Source organism: Papilio machaon, chromosome 27 (assembly GCF_912999745.1).
Source record: "Papilio machaon chromosome 27, ilPapMach1.1, whole genome shotgun sequence".
Taxonomy (NCBI): Eukaryota; Metazoa; Arthropoda; class Insecta; order Lepidoptera; family Papilionidae; genus Papilio; species Papilio machaon.
The window spans coordinates 2,476,884-2,498,817 of record NC_060012.1 but is presented as its reverse complement, the minus strand read 5'-3'; the positions used below and the strand labels follow the sequence as shown (position 1 = coordinate 2,498,817).

Here is a 21,934-nt window from a genome sequence, read left to right as displayed (position 1 = left end):
AATGAAATTGTTTTTTTATCATTTAATGTTATATTTCATTGTAGCAAGTTATGTATGATTATTTAATATCAGAAATATATCTAAAAATATCCAAAAATATAATATGGTATCTAACAATTTTATTTACTTGCTGTTGTATGCATGATAATTGAGTATAAATTATTTTAGGTGTTTTTCATTTGACAGAACAAAATGACAGGCGCCATTTTTATTAATATGTCAAACTGTCAAACTGCTTATTGCCATAAAAAAATAGTTTGGCTGTGTTGCCATTTAAATAAAGCTTTATATTTTGTTTTCAATTGTTTATTTATAGGTGGTATTACCTTTAATGGAGAAATACTTCTCTACGCATCGTAATTACTTCATAGCAGTGGCGACGGCAACTAATAATGTTGGCGCTGCCAGTCTTAAGGAGAAGGAGATGGTCGCAGCGTTGTTTTGTAAACTGGCCAGTCTCTTGAGATCACGGTAGGATGTTTTTATAAAGAATAAATGACATCACTACACTGGCTCTACATTTAATGTAATTCATTTGTATTACAGTTTAGCGGCATTTGGTCCGGATGTGCGTATCACGGTGCGTTGCCTACAGGTACTTGTCAAAGGCATTGACGCTAAGTCCCTCGTCAAGAACTGCCCCGAGTTCATCCGAACTTCAATGCTCACATTCTTTAATAACGTGGCAGATGATCTTGGACATACGATACTGAATTTACAAGAGGTAAGAATTATTTTTGTTATATTATTCTAAGACCTATGTTCTGTCTAACTGAATATACTCGAAAGTGTCAAAAACATCCGACAATACAGCTGGAGTCTTTAATGTTGCGGGCTTGATGATTTCTTAACATTGTCTCATTATATTGTGTATCTGCAAAATATCCCACATTTTTATCTTTAGCTTAGTTGCCTAAGGGAGTTGAATTGAGTATTATAATTGTACTGTTTATTACCTTAATACCCGTCAGAGGACGTTATGATTAACGCAGGACAGTATATAATGACCATGCCATAATTGTTTCTTGTCTTCCTATATTTTAGTATTGAGGTTGTCAATTATATTGGTAGTTCGGAACTTCATACGAGTCGCTGCGCAGAACACAGTGTAGCGTACAAGCATGCACATGACCTTGAGCGGCCGAGATATTTGAAAGGACGTATACTAGTTCTAGTTTATTCATTATATTTAATTATTTTGCAGGGTAAATACGCGCACCTTCGCGGCACACACCTGAAGACGTCGACTTCTCTCGGCTATATTAACGGCGTGCTGCTGCCAGTCCTCACCGCCATGTTCGACCACCTCGCCAACTGCGAGTACGGCGCTGATCTACTGCGTAAGTATATCTCACTCTCACACTCTCTATCTCCTTCATAAAAAGGACTATAGTTCATTTCAAACCAATAAACTTTGTAAATAAATATAAATGACTTAAAATCGTAGTCGTCCAACTGCATTTTGTATTTTCATCGAAAGTGTTGTGAATAGTGTAATAGTTTTCAGGTTGTTTGGAAAAAAAATTGTTTTCTTAAATGTATTTCAAATTACAAACTTTAGTATGGAATTGTAATTTAGGTACTAAAAGGACAGGAGAAAAAGCAATATCCTTTTATAGTATTTAGGGAGTAGAACGGTTAAAAAACACTTCGCCCTAATCTGCTCTGTATATCGGGCTACCGAACACTACCAAATTACCCATCAAGTATTGCTCTGTCGTAATAATTTAAAGGAATATTAATTAAACAAATTCTTTGTCGTCAATATTTTAATAATATACTAATCAGATTCATCTTCTTCATCTTCCTCGTCTTCTTCATCACTGGAGTCGCTGGAATCATCGCTGGATTTAGATACACCAAACACCGTAGCACATGACTTCTTACAGTCCTTCTTAAAAGACTTTATCTGCCTTTTCATACATTTATGATCTGCGCATGTTTTACTAAAAGATTTTAGGAAAGGAAAATTATGGTTAAAGGAATAATAAATGGAATTAAATATCTAACGTGGTTGGTGGAAAAGAGATATATTACGTTAGTGATGCCGGAGAAACCTATGAGGAACCTTACTTAATAGAATATAACACACAAGACAACTATAGTCCAACAAGAAAGTTATGGCAGTTTTTTGATATTAACAGAGGGGGGCGCCTACAAGTTTTAAGGGTTACCAGTTAACAATTTCCAAGTCTTTTTTTGCAACTTATGACCTCAGTTCTCGTAGTAATTACTATTTAAATTGATAAGTTAAGTTGACCGACAAGACTATCATAGTCGAACTAAATTATGACAGCTAACTAGCGCCTCCAACTTTAAATGTCGCTCTCATCAGTTCAGATATGTTTGACCATAGCACGTTAGTCATGTGGAAGCCTCGTAATGGCTGCCACTCTAGTGACATCTAGCCACAACTAAAATTAACTATAGTTAAAAAATTTACTTACGTGATGACTACAATGCATACTTTATTACATTTCTTGGCTACCGCCTTTTTGCAAGCTTTGTCGTACTTGTTACGTAGAACATTCATATTTCTGTGACCAGTGGTTTTTGAATTCATCACACTTAATAATTCCTCGATCGAACGGGGATATGAATCATTCTAAAAAATTAACTTAAACTTAATTAGTAGCCTATATATTCTTCCAGACTATATTCTACATCTGCGCTAAATTTCAGCGAGATCCATGTAGTCGTTCTGGAGATACAAACAAACAACCATCCATCCATCCAAACATTCGCATTTATAATATTAGTAAGAAGAATGTTATAATTATTACAGCTGTGTTCAATAAAAACACTTAAACTATTAAATGAAATTATTCATCTTAAAAAGTGTAGCAAATAAATAAAATGAAACCTAGTTATAGTAATTAAGTAATAAAATATTAAAATGTTACCTCTTCGTCTTCACAGCCTAAGTTCAAATCGACGAAGGTTCTTGTTATTCTAGGCGGTGTATCTTTAAAATTAAAATACATAACAATAAGCATTAATCTATTAAACTTCAATAATAACATACTTTAATTAAAAACATTATTATTAACAAAAATTACAAATCTTTAACAAAATACTCGCGTTTATAAAAATTTAATACATCAGTAATTTCCAGCTCTTTATTATGTGTAATAATTATAAAAAATAATTATTAAGAAGCTTTCATTAAAAAGTTGGACTAAGAACCTGATAAAAGGCAGTTATTTCACAAACCGCACGCATCGTAAGTAGTTTATTTTCTCTGGAGCACCAAAGAATAAGTTAAATGTCTACGAGATAATCATGTTACATATTACCTGGATGGTTGACATATATAACTGCTGATGTATTTCTTTTGTTCCCTATTTTACTGTCTTCCTCTCTCCAGAATTCAGCAATACAAGCTTTTTTACTATTTGCTTTGAAAGCTTTTTTAAAACTACTCTTACAATTGTAAGTCGCACACGTTGTTTTTGTACACTCTTTTAAAGCCTGTAGAATTAAAGTATTTAGCATATTCGGACTATTATACGGCACTATCTTATCTTTTTCTTTTTTGTAACTTGGATTATCAAGTATTATCATATTAACAGTAACAAAAAGTAAAAGTATTTTTTTTTTGTAAAAAAAAAAGTAATTCAAATACAGTCGAACCTGGATAAGCCAGAGTCTAAGAGACCGCGATATTGTTCATACAGATTTCAGGGTAAAAGACCCGAGTTTCTCGCTCATGGGGGTTGTCCCTCGTTATCGGATAATGGCTCTCTCTTATAGAGGTTTCTCGCCTATCCAGGTTAGACTTTAATGTTTTCTTTTCATGACTTAAGAACGATTTTTTGTCACATATTTAGCTATTGCTAACTAATCTACATATTTCTTGCAATTTCGCAAACTACCGAAAACGTAGGTATAAAGAAATTTAATGTAGGACCTTTATAAACCTTAAAAATTTAAATAATTACCTTATAACATCTTTTCACTTGAGCCTGAACACAAGTTACGCAGCCGTCTCTTAGAAATGCTTGGTTCTGTTCTTTATATACTATTTCTTTCATATCCGATGTATCAATTTCATTACTTTGTCTCTGAAAGTGAAATTTGTAAGTTATGGATTTATGTAGAAAATCGATTTCCTGGCACATTTTTCTTGATTGTTTTATGTTATTACTAGCTGTCGCCCGCGACTCCGTCCGCGCACAGTCAAAAAAAACTTAATATTGGTATGAAAAATAGATGTTGGCCGATTCTCAGACCTATTCAATATGTTCACAAAATTTCATGAGAATCGGTCAAGCCGTTTCGGAAGAGTTTAACCACAAACACCGCGACACGAGAATTTTATATATTAGATTTAAATAGAGAAGGAAAGCAGTTACGGAAATGATATATAATGCTTGATATCTATAAAAAAACCTATGTTTGTAGTAGGTTATGACGAACTTTGGAAGGTTTTTCTAACGACGTCAAAAAAGGTTTGCAACTCTAAAACCTCTTAAGCTAAATAAAATAGAATTAAAAACTGTACCTTATCCGAATTAGCCAAAACTATTATTAATGGTTTTGTATCCTCTTTAGAGATTTTAAAAGAAAAATTTTCATCATAACCCTGTATTAATGTATTCAATTTTATTGGTAATGTTTTCCAAATGTTATTTACTTGTTTTGTTTTAACGTTATTCTTATGTTTTTCTGGTATTGTACGTTTATAAAGTTGAAATATATTTCGTAAAATGTCAAGTGCATTTAATTTTGTTCTTGGATCGAATGTGATTCCTTCAATCGATGCACTGGGTTCATCGTTGACTAATGTATGGAGGAAATGTAGATTTTTATCATGCTTTTGTAAATAATTTCCTATATCATTTCGTTCAGAATCCAGTGCTACTATTTTATGTGTTTTCATGTCACCTATATTGTTGTGTGCATCTTCTGAAAAGGTTACTTTTTTAAATTGGGATTTTTTAATATTAATTTCTTCTTCCCTTTTCCAAAAATGTCATTATCTACTCTTCCATACATCCCTATTAGGCCCTTCGTACACAAAACAACATAGATCTTTGAATACTGGTCATTTCAGTCGCTAAACGACTTACGTAATACAATATCATAGATCTTCGTACACGTCGCGCATCTTCCACATTTCTATATCATCGCCAGGGACAGTCACTCACAACCGCTTTGTCAAGATCGTCGTGAGTTGTCGCTATGACTGTACTGACCGAATAGACGACTCACGTCGACGATTCAACGTTGTGAGTATGGAGCCCGCACAACACAATTCTCGCTACGCAACCATACAACATTAGTATCGACGTTTTAAGTTGCCTTGTGTAGAAAGGGCCGTAACTCCTAACATCTATCTTACAAACAATTCATATTTTCTTTCGTCGTTTGTTTTACCTTTGTAGCCATTAAAAAAATTGAATAATTTCTATAAAAATATATATTTTTTTAATTATTGTTCTCAAAAATTTCCTTAAACTTAATACTTACTAATGGAGTGTAACAAGTCCAGGTTCATTCGAGTAACATTCTTTATAAATCTAGATATCACATCGTCTACAGAAATTAATTCGTCCTCTCTTGCCTAGAAATAAAACAACTTATGAGTTTTTTTTACAATATAACAAATTTTTTTTGTTCATTATTTTCTTTCAGTATATCTGTAAATATCTCGAAATGATACACTAAACGTGACTTGGTTGTGTTCTTTTTCAATTACGTATTAGAATTTAAAATTAATAAAAAAAAAACCAACTCTGCATTTAATAATTAAAAACATATGAAGTAAGCCACCGTACAACAACATTTTTCATTTTCACTATTTTCTACTCTTACATGGTTTCAAAGTTTATTACATTCAAAGTACATTATGATAAAACAAATTTGATTTACGAAATCATATTTATTTTATTTCTTAGTGCAAGAAATAGGGTAGGCGACGGGCAGGCCGGCCGTAAAAACTTAAGTCAAAACTTTAAGGTTTATAATACATTGTGTGTCGACCCTACGTGAGTGGGAAAAGGCTAGGGAGATGACGATGATGATGATGACTTAGTGCAAGAAATATTAAATTTACATAGAAAAGCTATAACTTACTTTACTTTGTAACCTTACACACACACACACACACACACACACACACTATGTATCAAAATGAATAAAGTAAACGGTTTATCTAGAAATTACAAGGCTTATTTTCTTTGAAAAAGTTTGAGTTAAAGAAGTATCAAGCAAAAAATGTATATAAATCAATTGGAAACTAAAACTTAATATACTTATAATACATAAATTAATATTGTAAACTACAAACATCTTTTTTGTTTCAGTTGACGAGATCCAAGTAGCATCTTACAAGATGCTGGGCTCTCTGTATACACTGGGTACAGATGCGATGCTCACGCACGACAGGAAATATCTTAAGACTGAGATAGAAAGGAACAAGCCTGCACTGGTCAGTTACCTATAAATGTCTATCTTTCTCTCACTCTTTCTATTAAACAACAACCTTTCTAATAACCTTTTTTATTGCTTAAAGTAAGCTTCAAATTATCAACAATCGATTCTTGGACATCCTTATTCAGTACTTCACAAACAACAGTTAAGATTACTATTCTATTTGTACTGTGTACTATGTACTTATACTGTATTCTACTATTTTTCCAGGGATCTTGTCTGGGTGCGTTCAGCTCTACGTTCCCGGTGGCGTTCCTGGAGCCGCACCTCAATAAGCACAATCAGTTCTCGCTACTCAATCGTATCGCTGATCATTCGTTGGAAGCTCAAGGTTTGGATAATTATTAGTATGCATTATGTAAATATTAGACTAGATTTAAAAAATTTATTGCTTTAATTAACCGCTTTCGCTCTCTTGCAGCCACGATAACTTAAACGCTAAAAAAGATTAAATAAACGCTATAGAGCCGTTTTTTTTTAATAAGTTTACATAATTTGAAACCTTACCTTGAGCTTTTGTGTATTTCGAAAGACATTTATTTCTAATTTGTAACATAATTACAGATATAATGGCTAAGATGGAACAATCGATGCCTACATTAGAGACAATACTGAATGAAGTCGATCAGTTTGTTGAGTCTGACAAAACTTACAATGAGGCCCCGCACATCATCGATGTTGTGTTACCACTCTTATGCTCCTATTTGCCATTCTGGTGGGCGCAGGGACCTGATAATGTCACACCTACTGGCGGGTGAGGAAATTTTTTTTTTTCTATACTTATATCTACATCAGATTTCAAAACTATTTTCTTGTACATAATTTTGAAAACGACTTGTTTTGGTCAATTCCCTGTTAGAACTTCATTTCCGGCCGGATCTTCCGTGAACCTTAGAGAGTCCTTCTGGACCACGTTTAGAATAACTGCCCAACATGAAGTAATTTAAATGAGTACTTTTTTCAATATGGAACTTCCCTCTTCGTGAAAAAACGTTTCTTTTAATTTAGCTTTAATTATACCTTAAAATATGATTTAATTCTAGCAACCACGTAACAATGGTAACTGCAGAACATATGAACCAACTTCTGAAGAACGTATTGAAACTGATAAAGAAGAACATAGGCAATGAGAGTGCGCCGTGGATGACGCGCATCGCAACATACACACAACAAATCATCATCAACAGCTCTGAGGAGTTGCTGCGAGACTCCTTCTTACCTCTGGCGGAAAGAGTGAGGAAACGAACCGACACCATGTTCCATAAGGAAGAGAGTTTGAGAGGATTCATAAAGGTAACTTTATTTTAAATACAGTCAGGGCACTTCGACGTGTTCCACTTTTATACATTTCGTACAAATACTTAGCTACGTCCTATTGTTCCGCGTCGTCGTCTCAATGCTTACGAAACGTAGCTAAACTAAACTACTGTGGCTTTAAAGGTTGAATACCGCCAGAACTCCCGATAGTACGTAACGTAGAAAAATTGTAATAGCAAAAACACTGCAATGTCTTATTTTTCTCTCTTTTTTTAACCAGTCTTCTACGGATGATACGTCACAAGTAGAGTCTCAGATACAAGAAGACTGGCAGCTACTGGTGCGAGACATTTACTCTTTCTATCCCCTTCTCATCAAGTACGTTGATCTACAGAGAAATCACTGGCTTAGAAACAACGTACCAGGTAAAATTATTATAATTTTTTTTTAATTTTTGTAAATAAATACTTAAAGACAGTAACTAATACAAAAAAAGTTAAGTAAAGTTAGGTCTTCTATATTAAACTCTTATTGTTCTTTAAATTGATCTATTTTTAATTCTTATAACAACGCGATACATGTACATTGTGTCTCGCTCATTCTCTTTGAGACAAACAAAGAGGAGAATATGGCACAGTACATCTTTGGACATTGTAGAGTTACCTGACTGTACTTGGTCGACATCTTTCTGTTTACATTTGTACAGAGGCAGAAGAACTTTACAATCACGTAGCAGAGATATTCAACATCTGGTCAAAGAGTCAATACTTCTTGAAGGAAGAACAGAACTTTATATCAGCGAATGAAATCGACAATATGGTAAGCTGTGAATTATTATTAATTATTTTTTGGAAAGATAACAACGTATTTGTCAAAAAATTCAGAATTACTATGAAAAATCTATTACTTTATGAATGTGTGATTCTAAATTTTTGTTATTTTGTGCTGATAATATCTTTAAAAGTGTATTCTAAAGATCTTTCTAGCTACTAGCGTCCCATCGTAGCTTTGTACGGGTGTACTTTTTTTTAAAATGTTTTATAACAATATTAAATAAAGCCTATGTTACTCCGGGATTATGAAGCATTTTAATGGTGTAAGAAGTTTTGAAATCGTTCCAGTAGTTTTTGAGTTTATTCGTTACAAACAAACAAAAATTTAATTATTTCCTCTCTACAATAATAGTGTAAATATTACTTATTAATTTTCGTCTTTAGCTATAAAAATCAAATTAAAATTATTTTAAATTCGTCAGTTATTTAATATCAGCCAAAATAACGAAGTTGTCTTTCTATAGCACAAGATCTTTTCGCACAATTTATATGTAAATCTTCAATATGTAAACTCACAGCATGATGTAAACTCTTGACCCAAAGTATGGGTCGTTGTGTTTTGTACTTTATTCTGTATTTCTTAGAGTGCATTTTCGTATTGGACCACAGGTGCTCATAATGCCTACAGCTACAAGGCGGGTTACCACCATCGTGGATGGAACACCTCAAGGTGGTGGAAAGGTAACGTCTCTTTTCTTCTTTATATACTGTTTATGTTTCATGTTTTGTTTAGGAAGTTTCGTCTTAAACCTGAATGTGGTGCGTAAGTAAAAATATTTATTTCTTTTATTTATTATACTTAAAAAGGTGGCAAATAACTATGCGGCCACGTGATTACGTTAAAATGGCTAAGTGACCGCTGCCCGTAGACATCTGTAATTTAAAAGATAGCTGTTGCCTATCTTTAATTGACAGGGCAGGGTATGTATGAAAAATATATTTCTCCTTCGTGTACATTCCCTACCTTTGCCAAATCCACTTCCCTTTCGCAGGAAAAGGTGAAATCCATTTGGCCTTACATATACATACTTGTTAAATGAAATCAAGAAATATCTCGACATCAAACTTATCTGCTATGTGTCCAACTATACGCCTGCGACGCCCTTTTATGCCCGGCGCCCAGGGCGGGTGTCCCCGCCTTGCCCTACCCTAATACCACTACTGATCCTAAGTGGATAGCGAATTTAACTCTCTGTGCAGAAGAAGAAGAAACACCGAGACAAGAAGCGCGACAAAGACAAGGAGGTGCAGGCGTCGCTGATGGTGGCGTGCCTCAAGCGGCTGCTGCCCGTCGGCCTCAACCTCTTCGCGGGCAGGGAACAGGAGCTCGTGCAGCACTGCAAGGACAGGTTCCTCAAGGTAACCATCCCTTTTAAGACAAGATTGGGAAGGTGAAGACAATTAGAATTGCCCTCTGGGTCATACTCATCAGACTAAATTCCACTTTCCGCGTCTCTTTTTCGTAGTCGTGGAATTTTCCGCTTTAAAAAAAACGACGTAAAATAAAAGATCAACAGATTACTATCTTTTATTTAATTATATTTATCATATTATTACAGAAAATGTCAGAACAAGATGTGGCGGAATTCGCTAAAACTCAGTTAACTTTGCCGGATAAAATAGATCCGGCTGACGAGATGTCATGGCAACATTATTTATACAGCAAACTGGGCTCTAAAAGTAAGACCACTATAACAGTAGAGACTGCGGAGAACAAAGCTAAGATCATAGACGATACTGTGGAGCGGATTGTGGCCATGAGTAAAGTACTGTTCGGATTACATATGGTAAGTTAAATAAAAAAATAAACAAATAAATAAATTACCCATTAAACAACCTCTCTCTATATAACGGTAAGCTGTAAGAGAACTCTTTTAGAGTTAAGTTTTCCAGTACAATACTTCATGTGTATGTACAAAGTTTAAATAAATAAATAAATAAGTTATACATGAATTACAACTTTAATTCATAATGCTTAAGGTCGAATATAAAATATCATTTCGATTTGTTTTTTTTATTATCTATTATTTTTTCCATTAATTTTGAATAATTTAATTTTGATTTGCAAATTTTTTCAATCCTTTTTCATATTATTTATCACTTAAGTATATTTTAATGCGTAACTGTACTGGTGATAAAAAGTAAAAATTAACTAAACTAATGAAGTATACGAGTTTTTTTTATTATTTTTGTACAGTTTGCATAGTATTTAATATAATATTTTATGACCCATCAGATCGACCATCCCCAACAAATGAGTAAGAACGTATACCGTTCTGTTGTATCTATACAACGCAAGCGAGCAGTCATAGCTTGCTTTAGACAAACATCGCTACATTCATTGCCAAGGTGCTTATTACGTTTTACTTTTTTTGTTTTATATTTGTTTTTGTTGTGTGTTTATTTTGCATTTATATGAATATTTTAAGCGCAATTTCTATAAAAATATTTACAAATAATTTCCTGTCTTAATATGCTTAGTATTGTACAGAAACTGTCTAAACTTTGTCCAGTTTTTGCAACAAAAGAATACTTATTATCATGAAATTGCATTTTTCATTAAACATATCTTAGAATTCTCGAAATTCTTTTTGTATAGCTGTACCCACAATGAAAACTAATTCCGGTAACTTTAATTCTGCAACAAACATAACTCCTTGTTTTATTTTATATTAACAAGAATACCCTCGTTGTTTAGTTCTAACAAGCGTACCTTTAACCGTTTATTTAATTGTAACATACATTTAACCGTGTTGTGTACACTAACAAGCATGCGTTGGCACGCGATGTACCTGTACAGGCGACCAAACCTCGGCAGCGCTCGGACACATGGCAGCGCGTTTTGTGCGCGGCCAGGAAACGCGCCGCAGTCGCCTGTCTTAGATCCATACATCTTTATAAACTTAGCCGGTTTGTATCTTCATCTTAGATTATTCCAGCCAAACTGTGCCATCCAAACTTTGGGATTGCTCAGAACATTGCCTGAGAAGTTGTACACAGGACCCTCTTAACATCAGTTTTACTTTTATGAACACGAGCTGTATTACGAAGTCGGGTGCCTTGTAATATAGTAAAGCCGGTCATTTTACAGAACACAATTTCAGATAAAGTGGAAAAAAAGCGTAGCGAACTCTTGTGCTTTCCACCGCCCGAAATGGACAACTTGGCACCCATTAAAAAAATATGAATTGTTACATCTGCCATAAGACAAAGTTTGAATCTAATAATACATATTCAGCGGGTGCTTCGCTAGGAATTGTAAACCTTCGATTCTGATTCCTCTAGTTTTTGAAAAGTTTAATAAATAAAAGAAAAAGAATTGTATAATTAAATTGTAATGTTAATGATATTGACAGACATCGTGCTTGCAACATATTCGCAAGGACGTACTACGAGCTCTGGTTGGAAGAAGAAAACACCGGCCAAGAGGTCATGATTGAAGATCTCACGGTAAACATTTCAAGTTTTTATGCTAGCAGTAAGTTATGTAAATAGAAAGAAAATCTGCCTTTTTATCACTATATAGGTAGATGTCGGCATAATCAAGAGTGGAAGTAGCACTAAATATATCAAAGATACACAAAAAGATACTTAATTTTATATCCAAATTACAAAGTACTCTGTAGAGTTGAAATCATACTAACGACTTCCGTCAAATTTCACTCAAAATATTCTAAAATAAGTTTTTTTTTAATACAGTTTATAAATTATTTATAAGACAAATTAAAAAGAAATGAAATTAATTTTCCTTAAATTGCTATAATGACGTAAAAAAATTACAGATGACAACCCACTTTTGACGCTAGCGCCACCTACTTAGGGCTTACAGTATTTCTCACCATTGTTAAGATGATCAAGTAAATTAGAAATTAATTTTATAATCCTGAGTATTTTTTTAAATACGACTAAAGTAGCGCTTGACCACATTCCCGTCTGATTTTAATTGACGGAATCGAAAGGTACGCACTACTTCAATAAGTGCGTTCACTCTACTCTTGAAAGGCCCTTTGTAATTACCCTCAAAATTTATTTATTGTGTTACTTTTAAGGTATATTTCTTGAATTTAGTTAAATAATACTAGTGAAGAATATTTAAAACAATAATACAAAAAGATCTAATAGTAGGATTCATTTTGATACAGGGACCTTTTCTAGTTGTTTCATTGAATTGTTTTATCACTAACTGAAGAACTTTATCGTGTGTGCATTGTGTGTATTGCAGCAATCGTTCGAGGAGGCGGAACTGAAGAAGAGCGATGTGGTAGAAGAGGAGGGCAAGCCGGACCCTCTCACACAGTTGGTGACCACCTTCTGTCGCGGCGCCATGACAGAGCGCTCCGGCGCGCTGCAGGTATTTCACAATAAGCTTACAACTACGCGGTATATATAACTTATAATGTAACACAAAATATCTCCGTATTTTTTCAATCCAAAATTAAATTGGCTATTTTATGGAAATTTTATAATAAAAGTGATATTGCAAAGTAAGTGTAGCTAATGTTATAAAATTTTGTGAGATAAATGGTTTTGACCAGAAATATCCTGGATGTTTCAAGTTGCAGCGTAAAGTGCAGTTTGTGGTATTACTGAGCGTTTGGATTGGAACTAGGTATAATAGTTTTCAATTATCTTGGAACTCTTAACTTAGCGCGAGTCATTGCGCAGAACACAATGTTCGGGCTTACATTTTGAGCCGACATACATATTTGAAAACGATTTTGTTTTATTTACTTTGCAGGAGGACCCGCTATACATGTCGTACGCGCACATAATCGCCAAATCATGCGGCGAGGAGGAGGAGGAGGGTGGTGGTGAGGAGGAAGAGGCAGGAGGAGAAGCGGAGGGAGAGGAGGAAGGAGGAGCGAGTATACATGTGAGTTATAAATTATATTTTTACACAAATTAATGACACATGTTAAAATGAATATCTGGAAAACCTTACCTTAATTAATAATTATAAGTAAACTAGCTGTCGCCCGCGATTCCGTCCGCGCGCAGTTAAAAAGAAAATGAAAAAAAAAATGAAAAATAGATGTTTGCCGATTCTTAGACCTACTGAATATGCTCACAAAATTTCGTGAGAATCGGTCAAGCCGTTTCGGAGGAGTACGGTGACGAAAACTGTGACACGAGAATTTTATATATTAGATTATCTAAATTTACCGATGTTTGTCTGTATTGCGAATAAAATTTCACTAATAATTACTTTTAATGTATGTTTATATTTTATTTTTTGGTTTAAATAGCACATTTTCACGTATTACAAAATTTCATTAATAAATTATAATATTACATGCAGAAAACAATGGACATGTTCATGGTATGTACACATATTAACAAATCACCTCCAAAAATGTGATGTAAAAAAACCTCCCTCTCATAATTCCCAACAAATTACCCAGGAGCAAGAGATGGAGAAACAAAAGCTGTTGTTCCACCAAGCTCGTCTCGCTGACCGCGGAGTGGCTGAGATGGTGTTGCTGCACATATCCGCCTCCAAGGGTGTGCCCAGCGACATGGTCATGAAGACATTGCAGCTCGGCATCTCTATACTGAGGGGGGGTAATATTGATATACAAATGGTAAGTTAAAAAATACAGGCGAATTGAGAACCTATTCACCTTTGAAGTCGGTTAAAAGATCTTAAACATTAGCCTTATATCGTTTTGGAGAAAATGCTATTTATTGATCTTTTTGTTTAGGGTATGTTAAACCATCTGAAGGATAAAAAAGACGTTGGGTTCTTCACGTCTATCGCTGGTCTTATGAACTCCTGCTCTGTACTGGATCTGGACGCATTCGAAAGAAATACAAAAGCTGAAGGTAAAAATTGAAAATATCGTGCACATCTCAATATAACAAAACATTCGAAAATTACTAATTAGCATTAAAATTTTTATTACTAATGACTCACAATTACTTATTATAAGAAATATGAGTTATGAAATAATTATCAAAAAAAAATCCACCAAAAACACATTTTGCCTTCTAAGGTTTAAATTTTTGCAAAAGAAATTAGATTTTTAGTGAAGAACTTTTTCTTTTCTAAGGTTCTCCTAATAAGCATTTAAATTCAAAAAGGGATAAGTAAACGTTTCGTAAATCGATACGCAATTTACACTATAAATGAATGCGATATGGAGACCTCTGATATACTGTGTTTTAGGTCTGGGTGTGGGTCTCGAGGGCGCTGCGGGCGAGAAGAACATGCACGACGCGGAATTTACGTGCGCGCTCTTCCGCTTCATACAACTCACCTGCGAGGGACATAACCTGGGTCAGTATATTTATTAATTAACTAAATAAATACCGACTTAAATCGCACTTAGTGCAAGAGGGACCGCACCGTGAACTAAAAAAGGGCCCTGAAAGGTCCGCAACTAGTAGGTAATTACACCATTAATTTCTAAGTAACGCAAGCATTCAGACGATCTTACTGAGATTATTATAGGCGACAGCCAAACTTATATCAAAATTTTATATTCCCCTGAGTTTTATAAGGGCATAGTCAGTTATTGTAATTTTGTATATTACAGAATGGCAGAACTATCTACGTACACAAGCTGGCAACACGACAACTGTGAATGTGGTGATCTGCACCGTCGACTATCTGCTGCGTCTGCAGGAGTCCATCATGGACTTCTACTGGCACTACTCCAGCAAGGTCACTAACCACTACCACTGACCTCATCTCTTACTGCTGTATATAGTCATTAAATTGTCACTACCTTAGCGTAGCTTTGGTACGAAAAACGTACACTGAGGGACTGTTTAAATGATCATTATATGTATCTGAGTACTTTAGTAAGACCCTTTTTCCATTATTACTATTAATCGAAATGTTAGCCCAGTTCACCTGAAACCTAAAAAGTTAATTTCTGATTGAAGTTATTTTTAGCTTCTCCGCAAAAAAATTCTTTACACTAATACATTTGTGTTTTAATAACAGACAATTATTTCTTTAAAGAAGTAATAACGTAATTTTTAATATACCAGGAACTAATCGACCCCGCTGGAAAGGCGAACTTCTTCAAAGCTATCGGCGTAGCATCGCAAGTGTTCAACACTCTCACTGAGGTCATACAGGGACCTTGCACACAGAACCAACAGGCGTTAGCGCATTCTAGGTACAATAAGATTACAAAAAAATAATGTAATTTCTCATTATCAAAGCACTTGTATAAAATCATATCATTCCTTTAATTCTCGTTGAAAAACTAGAAACAGCTATGTCTCAATAGAAGGTGTACATAACTGAGTAGTGGTTGACTATAGCCTAGTGACTAAGGTAGGCTAGACTAGCTATAATATTTATGTCTATTTGTCAGGTTGTGGGACGCGGTGGGAGGTTTCCTATTCCTGTTCTCGCACATGCAGGACAAGCTGTCGAAGCATTCTTCACAAGTTGATCTGCTGAAGGAACTCCTCAATCTGCAGAAGGACATGATCACCATGATGCTGTCCATGCTCGAAGGAAATGTTGTGAATGGTTAGTCTGTCAATAAATTTTAAACAACTGTCTTTATTTTCTCATATTTCTTATTTTGCAATCAAAATTCATAAAATTATTATTATTTTTTTTTTCAAAATTTTGCAGAGACCTTAAAACGTCGTAATAATATATTTATTATTTGTAATTAAATTTGAATAAATTAACTATTCATTTTTTATTCAAAGTTTCTAACTAAACACAATAAACTATTCCAGGTACAATTGGTAAACAAATGGTGGACACACTGGTAGAGTCCGCGTCCAATGTAGAGCTGATCCTGAAGTACTTCGATATGTTCCTGAAGATGAAAGACCTGACATCCAGCCCCAGTTTCCAGGAGATAGACGCCAACAACGACGGCTGGGTGCTGCCCAAGGACTTCAAGGAGAAGATGGAACAGCAGAAGAGTTACACGCCGTAAGTTTTATTTTTTGATAATAGTAATTTTAGGATCAGTGACAAGGTGTCTAAAATATTGTGTCCTACGCCATTTGTTCAAAAACGAAGATCTAATATTGCCATTAAATATGCCAAAAAGAAGTGTTCCTTTTCAAGTACATTTTCTACAACAATCATTATTTTAGTTACAGATCCCTCCTTTTTTTATATCATAAGGTTACGCACAGAAAGAGGATATATCTGCTTCCTATGCGTCCCCTCTTTCGGCAGGAGGACTAAAATTAGTTCTTCGGCACCACACTCATCAATGTGTACGCGGGATTACTTCCACTTCAAATCTGTCTTCTGTATGTTCGTGGTATTTCACTGAGCGAGGCCAATTCATGCAACAGATGTTGTTGTTGATCTTTTCACATTCCAGTGAGGAGATAGAATTCCTGTTGGCGTGTTGCGAGACAAATCACGATGGTAAACTGGACTACATCGGCTTCTGCGACCGCTTCCACGAGCCCGCTAAAGAGATCGGCTTCAATCTCGCCGTACTCCTCACCAACCTCTCTGAGCACATGCCCAATGAGCCCAGGTAACTTACAAACGACATCAATAATCAATATTTGTGATTTGGAAATTATTATGCTTTATATGTAACGGAGTATCTACTATTATTTAGTCTTGTTTTTTTATTTTTAATAATTAATGAAGTAGCACTTGACTACGATCCCATCTGATATTGTGATGTGGTCTAAAGTTACGCACTTGTTTAGTAAGTCCCTACATTTTACTCTTGAAGGCCCTCACGTAGTATTTGGACGATTTGCCCTCACGAGTAATTGCTTTGTAACGACAAAGCAATTTGTTTCAATCCTTTACTGAACATTTGTATTGTCAGATATTGTTGTCTCCATTTTTTTTATCAAAGTAAATAATAGAGATCGAAACATGTCTTAATACGATTGATTTGGTAATCAAAGTTCACATTTTAGTTATTTCCATGCCCAAATAAAAATAAATTTCTTACAGATTGGCTCGTTTCCTGGAGACGGCTGGCTCAGTACTGAATTACTTTGAGCCATTCTTAGGACGTATCGAGATCATGGGCGGCTCAAAACGCATCGAGCGCGTCTACTTCGAGATCAAGGAGTCCAACATCGAGCAGTGGGAGAAACCGCAGATCAAGGTATGTTATTATCATCCCAGGACCAGGGTGATGACCATTCATCATCATCATGGTCATCATTACCAAAATCAACGGTATTATTTGGACTATTTTAGTAGTTAGTCAACCTTGGTTCTCAATAGGCTTAAATTCACCGTAAATTCTTAGTAAAGTTACAACCGAGCCAATATTATTTAATTACCTAAGTGTTACTAAAGTTTTAAATACATTTCCTAATTTTATCTTTATTCTTCCACAATTTCTTCACAATAGCAGTCGAATAAATAAGGTGTTATTTTTTATAACTATATTGCAATTTGAAAAGTGACTCTTAAAAAAAACTTGTCTATTGCAGGAATCGAAGCGTGCATTCTTCTATAGTATAGTAACAGAAGGCGGTGACAAAGAGAAGTTGGAAGCTTTCGTCAACTTCTGTGAGGATGCCATCTTTGAGATGACACACGCGTCAGGTCTCATGGCAGCCTCGGAGGAGAGCTCCGGAGGGCCTAAGAACAGAGAAGCTGCCTACATGTATATGGGAGATGATGATGATGAAAGGTATTTTAAACACTTATTTCAATGTATTTTTCCTTTTTCATTGTACTCATTAAATCATTTATTCCAGAGCGGGTAAAGATCCATTCCGTCGTGGCTTCCAGTCCGTTAAAGATGGCATTTCTGCAGCATTTTCATCCTTATCACCATCTAATATAAAGGCGAAAATTGCGGATCTGCAGCAAATGCCGCCCGCGGAACTAGCGCTTGGCTTCTTCAAGATGTTCTTCTATCTCTTTTATTACTTGGGTTATGGCGTCCTAGTTGTTGTCAGGTGAGTTTCTATCTTATTGTTATTAAAATAAAGTTCACAATCGATTGTAAATGTGTCGGGTGTTTTCATTTCACGCAACTTTTGATGCAGCCATTGGTAAATGCTTTATGTTAACTTTGTACAAATTTTGATGTAACTTTTTTGCTTTTTGGCTTCAAAACCTTGTTTTTTTTCATTTTGCTGCAATTTTATATCATTAATTATTATTTGTAATTTTTAATGAAAAATTGTATCATTAATTTGAGTTAAATATGAATAAAAAAAAATTGTCAAATTCTCTCAATTTCCACATTGGGCTTGCAATTTTAATCGAAAAGTACTTTTAAATTATATTTTTTGTTTTATTTTAATTTTGCTTTCGCTTTAAAACACACATATTTCAGCTATCTTACCTAAATACTAGATTAAAACTGGAAATTCAAGTGTAATATATTTTTATTTTTGAAATTTCAACTAAAAGTACAAGAGTTCAGGTAAATAATGATATATTTTTCACAAGGTACATATTCGGAGTACTATTGGGTCTAATGCGAGGTCCACAAACTGATGAACCGCCGCCTGAACCCACGGAGGAGGAAAAAATTGGTCAGTTGAGGCACAGGTTTCTGAGTCAACAACAAAGTAAGGCACAACAATACACAACAATTTACGCTTCGCCGTTAATATTGCTCAATTAAATGCTTTTAATAACGGAACAAAATAACTACTGAAAAAAAAAAAACAAAAATCATAATGTTTTTTATAATTATTTAATATAATACGGACATATTCAATAATCTACGCAATATTGAACGCAACTTCAATGTATAAATGTGAAAGATTTTGTGAATAACTTGGCTTAATTTTTTTTATAAAGTTTTAAAATAAAAAATATTAAATCTTTACTGTGTAACGAAAGAATTATAATTTAGAGTAAATATTTTAATTTTATGTACAAAAATGAGAAGATTTGATAAAGTTATCAAGTTCTTGTTGTTGTTGCTTTTGATAAAATAAAGAAAGTATGCGCGTAAAATCAACTTACTAAACTGCCAAATGCAAACTTACAACATAGCAATATTTTCTTATCTGCAATTGCAGATGCGTTGCCTATCTTTAATAGACAGAGGAGTCTCTCCTCCGTTAAATTCACTTCTTCCCATCCTTTCCTTATAAGAAAAGGGTGGGAAGGGAACTTGGACTAAAATCAATTTAATGTATTTTTCTCAGTCTTAAGTTTAAATATATTTTTTGTAATATTTTCTCATAACAAAATATATATATTTAAAGTATAACAATATTTTTAACCGTATTTTTATGTGGTTAATGCTTACACTAAACATTTACACAAATAAACATTTAAACGGTTGTCTGATTTAGCAATTGTGATCGTTTTTAAATTTTGACATATATTTTGTACATAAAAAATAATATATCCGAAATTAATACGAGATTTCCACAATAACATAAGACCTGAATATGACGACATAGTTGAATACGTTAGTACTAACTATAGTAAAAAAAAAATAGAAATAGTACAAATTCGTGGATGGACGAATACATGGCATTCCTTGTTTTGTTATCTGATACTACTTTTTTTTTTTTTTAATCTGATCTCAAAATAATCATTGGATGTAAGTATAAGACCTTTTATGGTTGTAACCATCAGGTCCATCTCGACATTTGCCAGCGCTACCGCCGGCAGACGACACGGGACAGATGCAAGTCTCCGCTTTCGGATTAGACATCACCAAAGAGGATAACGGACAGTACGTTGGACAAATAATTAACTATTTTTTTTATATAAAATACTCGTACATCAATAAAAAAAATCAATTAATTTGGACAAAATGGAACGCATAATGTTTTAAAGTTAATTAGCAAATGCTTATTCTATTCTTGAGTTGAGTTATTTATTATATTTTTTATATTTTTTATATTTTTAATTTTTATTTATTAGGATCCAAGTGAAGCCGCACGAATCACCTTCGACATCAACACCATCATCTGGTGAAGAGGCGGAGGTGTCACCGGACGAGGGTACAGAGCATACAGAAGAGCAACAACCACCTTCACTCATTGACCTGCTGGGGTACGTAGAATTACAGTGACACTTATTGACACATGTCTCTGTTTTATCAAAGGCAATGTGCAGGATGACAATATATGTAGTCGAAACCTTTAAAAATGTCTCTCTACAATCATGTCTTGTCACCTTATTTTTCTCTGCACGTAAAGGGTTAACATTTAAAACTTATCTGTACAGTTATAACATCTTAGTTCCAGATTTTTAGAAAAAAAAAGATTACTTTATTGAAAATCTTTTTCCAATTTTTAGTCATTGCTTTTGTAGTATTAAGATGTAAAACTTTTTTTTCTTTTAATCAACGTAACGACTACAGTTGAACTAAATTTATAATGTTTGAAATTATATGTATAAAAAAAATACTTAATAAGTAGCCTATGTACTCTTTCAGACTATGTTCTACATCTGTGACAAATTTCATCAAGATCCTTTGATCCGTTCCAAAGATACCTTCATACAAACATGCATCCATTTAAACTTTAGCATTTAGAATATTAGTGAGATAGTAAGATTAATTTATTTCTTGAATAAATAATTTTCAGTGGTGAGCAAGCGAAGAAACAAGCACAAGAGCGTATGGAGGCGCAAGCTGCGCAACAAGCCGCCATGTCCGCCATTGAGGCAGAGAGCAAAAAGGTAAACAATTTTATTATCACTTTAAGATATGAAATGTTAATATTTAGGTGAAATTGTTATTTTATAATATCACATTATCTATTAATGCTTTCAAAACATGGAAAGGGGAGAAAATATTTCGGAAAAAAGGTAAAAAAAAAATATATTTGATGTTGTTCATGAAGCACAAGTTCATGGAGTCTCTTAGGGTATATTTATTGAGAGAAAACTACATCACGACTTACCGTTGGTTTCTGAGTATAAAACATATCACACCAGTCATTATCTTTGACAAAATAGAGATAACATGTTTTAAACCGGGATTTAAGTCTCAGAAACCCACGATGAGTGTTACAATACGGAAATGACACCTTTTGATTGCAATTTCTATGGTTAATATATTTCTGATGCGTTCTTGACTCATACAAATAGTTATAACGCAGTATTGGCTCAGTGGAAAAGGAGTTTATATGTCTGGCGATGTTCCAGGCGGTGCAAGGGCCGGCTCCCTCCGCACTGTCACAAGTAGACCTCTCTCAGTACACGCGGCGCGCCGTCTCCTTCCTCGCGCGCAACTTCTACAACCTGAAGTACGTCGCACTCGTGCTCGCCTTCTGTATCAACTTCGTGCTCTTGTTTTACAAGGTCAGTGTCAAATTTGTTTGAGTTTAATTGAAAAATTTATGTTTTGAAATTATTTTCGTCATTCAGCTTCTTTTCGTTACTTATTTACCAGTTTTAATATTGTAAATGTTTATTTGTTTTTATTGGGTGCAATACTTAAAGCAACCCTTATATAGAAAAACAATTCAAATGAGTTAATACTTTAAAGAACATTATTTTTAATTTACCA

General features: G+C 34.2%; 1 protein-coding gene across 14 annotated transcripts in view; it reads left to right on the top strand.

The window, feature by feature from the left end:
* Positions 1-21,934, top strand: part of LOC106707973 (ryanodine receptor) — a 90,859-nt gene that overhangs the window by 63,171 nt on the left and 5,754 nt on the right. For 9 of the 14 annotated variants that reach the window (XM_045684805.1, XM_045684803.1, XM_045684795.1 and 6 more), the window contains 32 exons: positions 317-471; positions 547-724; positions 1,205-1,340; positions 6,309-6,433; positions 6,646-6,766; positions 7,000-7,189; positions 7,479-7,728; positions 7,973-8,117; positions 8,399-8,511; positions 9,135-9,206; positions 9,726-9,884; positions 10,085-10,312; positions 10,762-10,874; positions 11,882-11,975; positions 12,748-12,876; positions 13,264-13,398; positions 13,928-14,107; positions 14,228-14,348; positions 14,692-14,802; positions 15,062-15,189; positions 15,522-15,652; positions 15,854-16,014; positions 16,233-16,434; positions 16,838-16,999; positions 17,437-17,593; positions 17,928-18,130; positions 18,198-18,401; positions 18,901-18,986; positions 20,050-20,149; positions 20,341-20,472; positions 21,009-21,102; positions 21,571-21,726. In XM_045684805.1, the coding sequence (XP_045540761.1) occupies positions 317-471; positions 547-724; positions 1,205-1,340; positions 6,309-6,433; positions 6,646-6,766; positions 7,000-7,189; positions 7,479-7,728; positions 7,973-8,117; positions 8,399-8,511; positions 9,135-9,206; positions 9,726-9,884; positions 10,085-10,312; positions 10,762-10,874; positions 11,882-11,975; positions 12,748-12,876; positions 13,264-13,398; positions 13,928-14,107; positions 14,228-14,348; positions 14,692-14,802; positions 15,062-15,189; positions 15,522-15,652; positions 15,854-16,014; positions 16,233-16,434; positions 16,838-16,999; positions 17,437-17,593; positions 17,928-18,130; positions 18,198-18,401; positions 18,901-18,986; positions 20,050-20,149; positions 20,341-20,472; positions 21,009-21,102; positions 21,571-21,726 (4,671 nt within the window). Of the gene's footprint in view, positions 1-316; positions 472-546; positions 725-1,204; positions 1,341-6,308; positions 6,434-6,645; positions 6,767-6,999; positions 7,190-7,478; positions 7,729-7,972; positions 8,118-8,398; positions 8,512-9,134; positions 9,207-9,725; positions 9,885-10,084; positions 10,313-10,761; positions 10,875-11,881; positions 11,976-12,747; positions 12,877-13,263; positions 13,399-13,927; positions 14,108-14,227; positions 14,349-14,691; positions 14,803-15,061; positions 15,190-15,521; positions 15,653-15,853; positions 16,015-16,232; positions 16,435-16,837; positions 17,000-17,436; positions 17,594-17,927; positions 18,131-18,197; positions 18,402-18,900; positions 19,023-20,049; positions 20,150-20,340; positions 20,473-21,008; positions 21,103-21,570; positions 21,727-21,934 lie in introns of all 14 variants that reach the window. The other 5 variants (XM_045684798.1, XM_045684797.1, XM_045684806.1 and 2 more) reach the window with 1 other exon arrangement.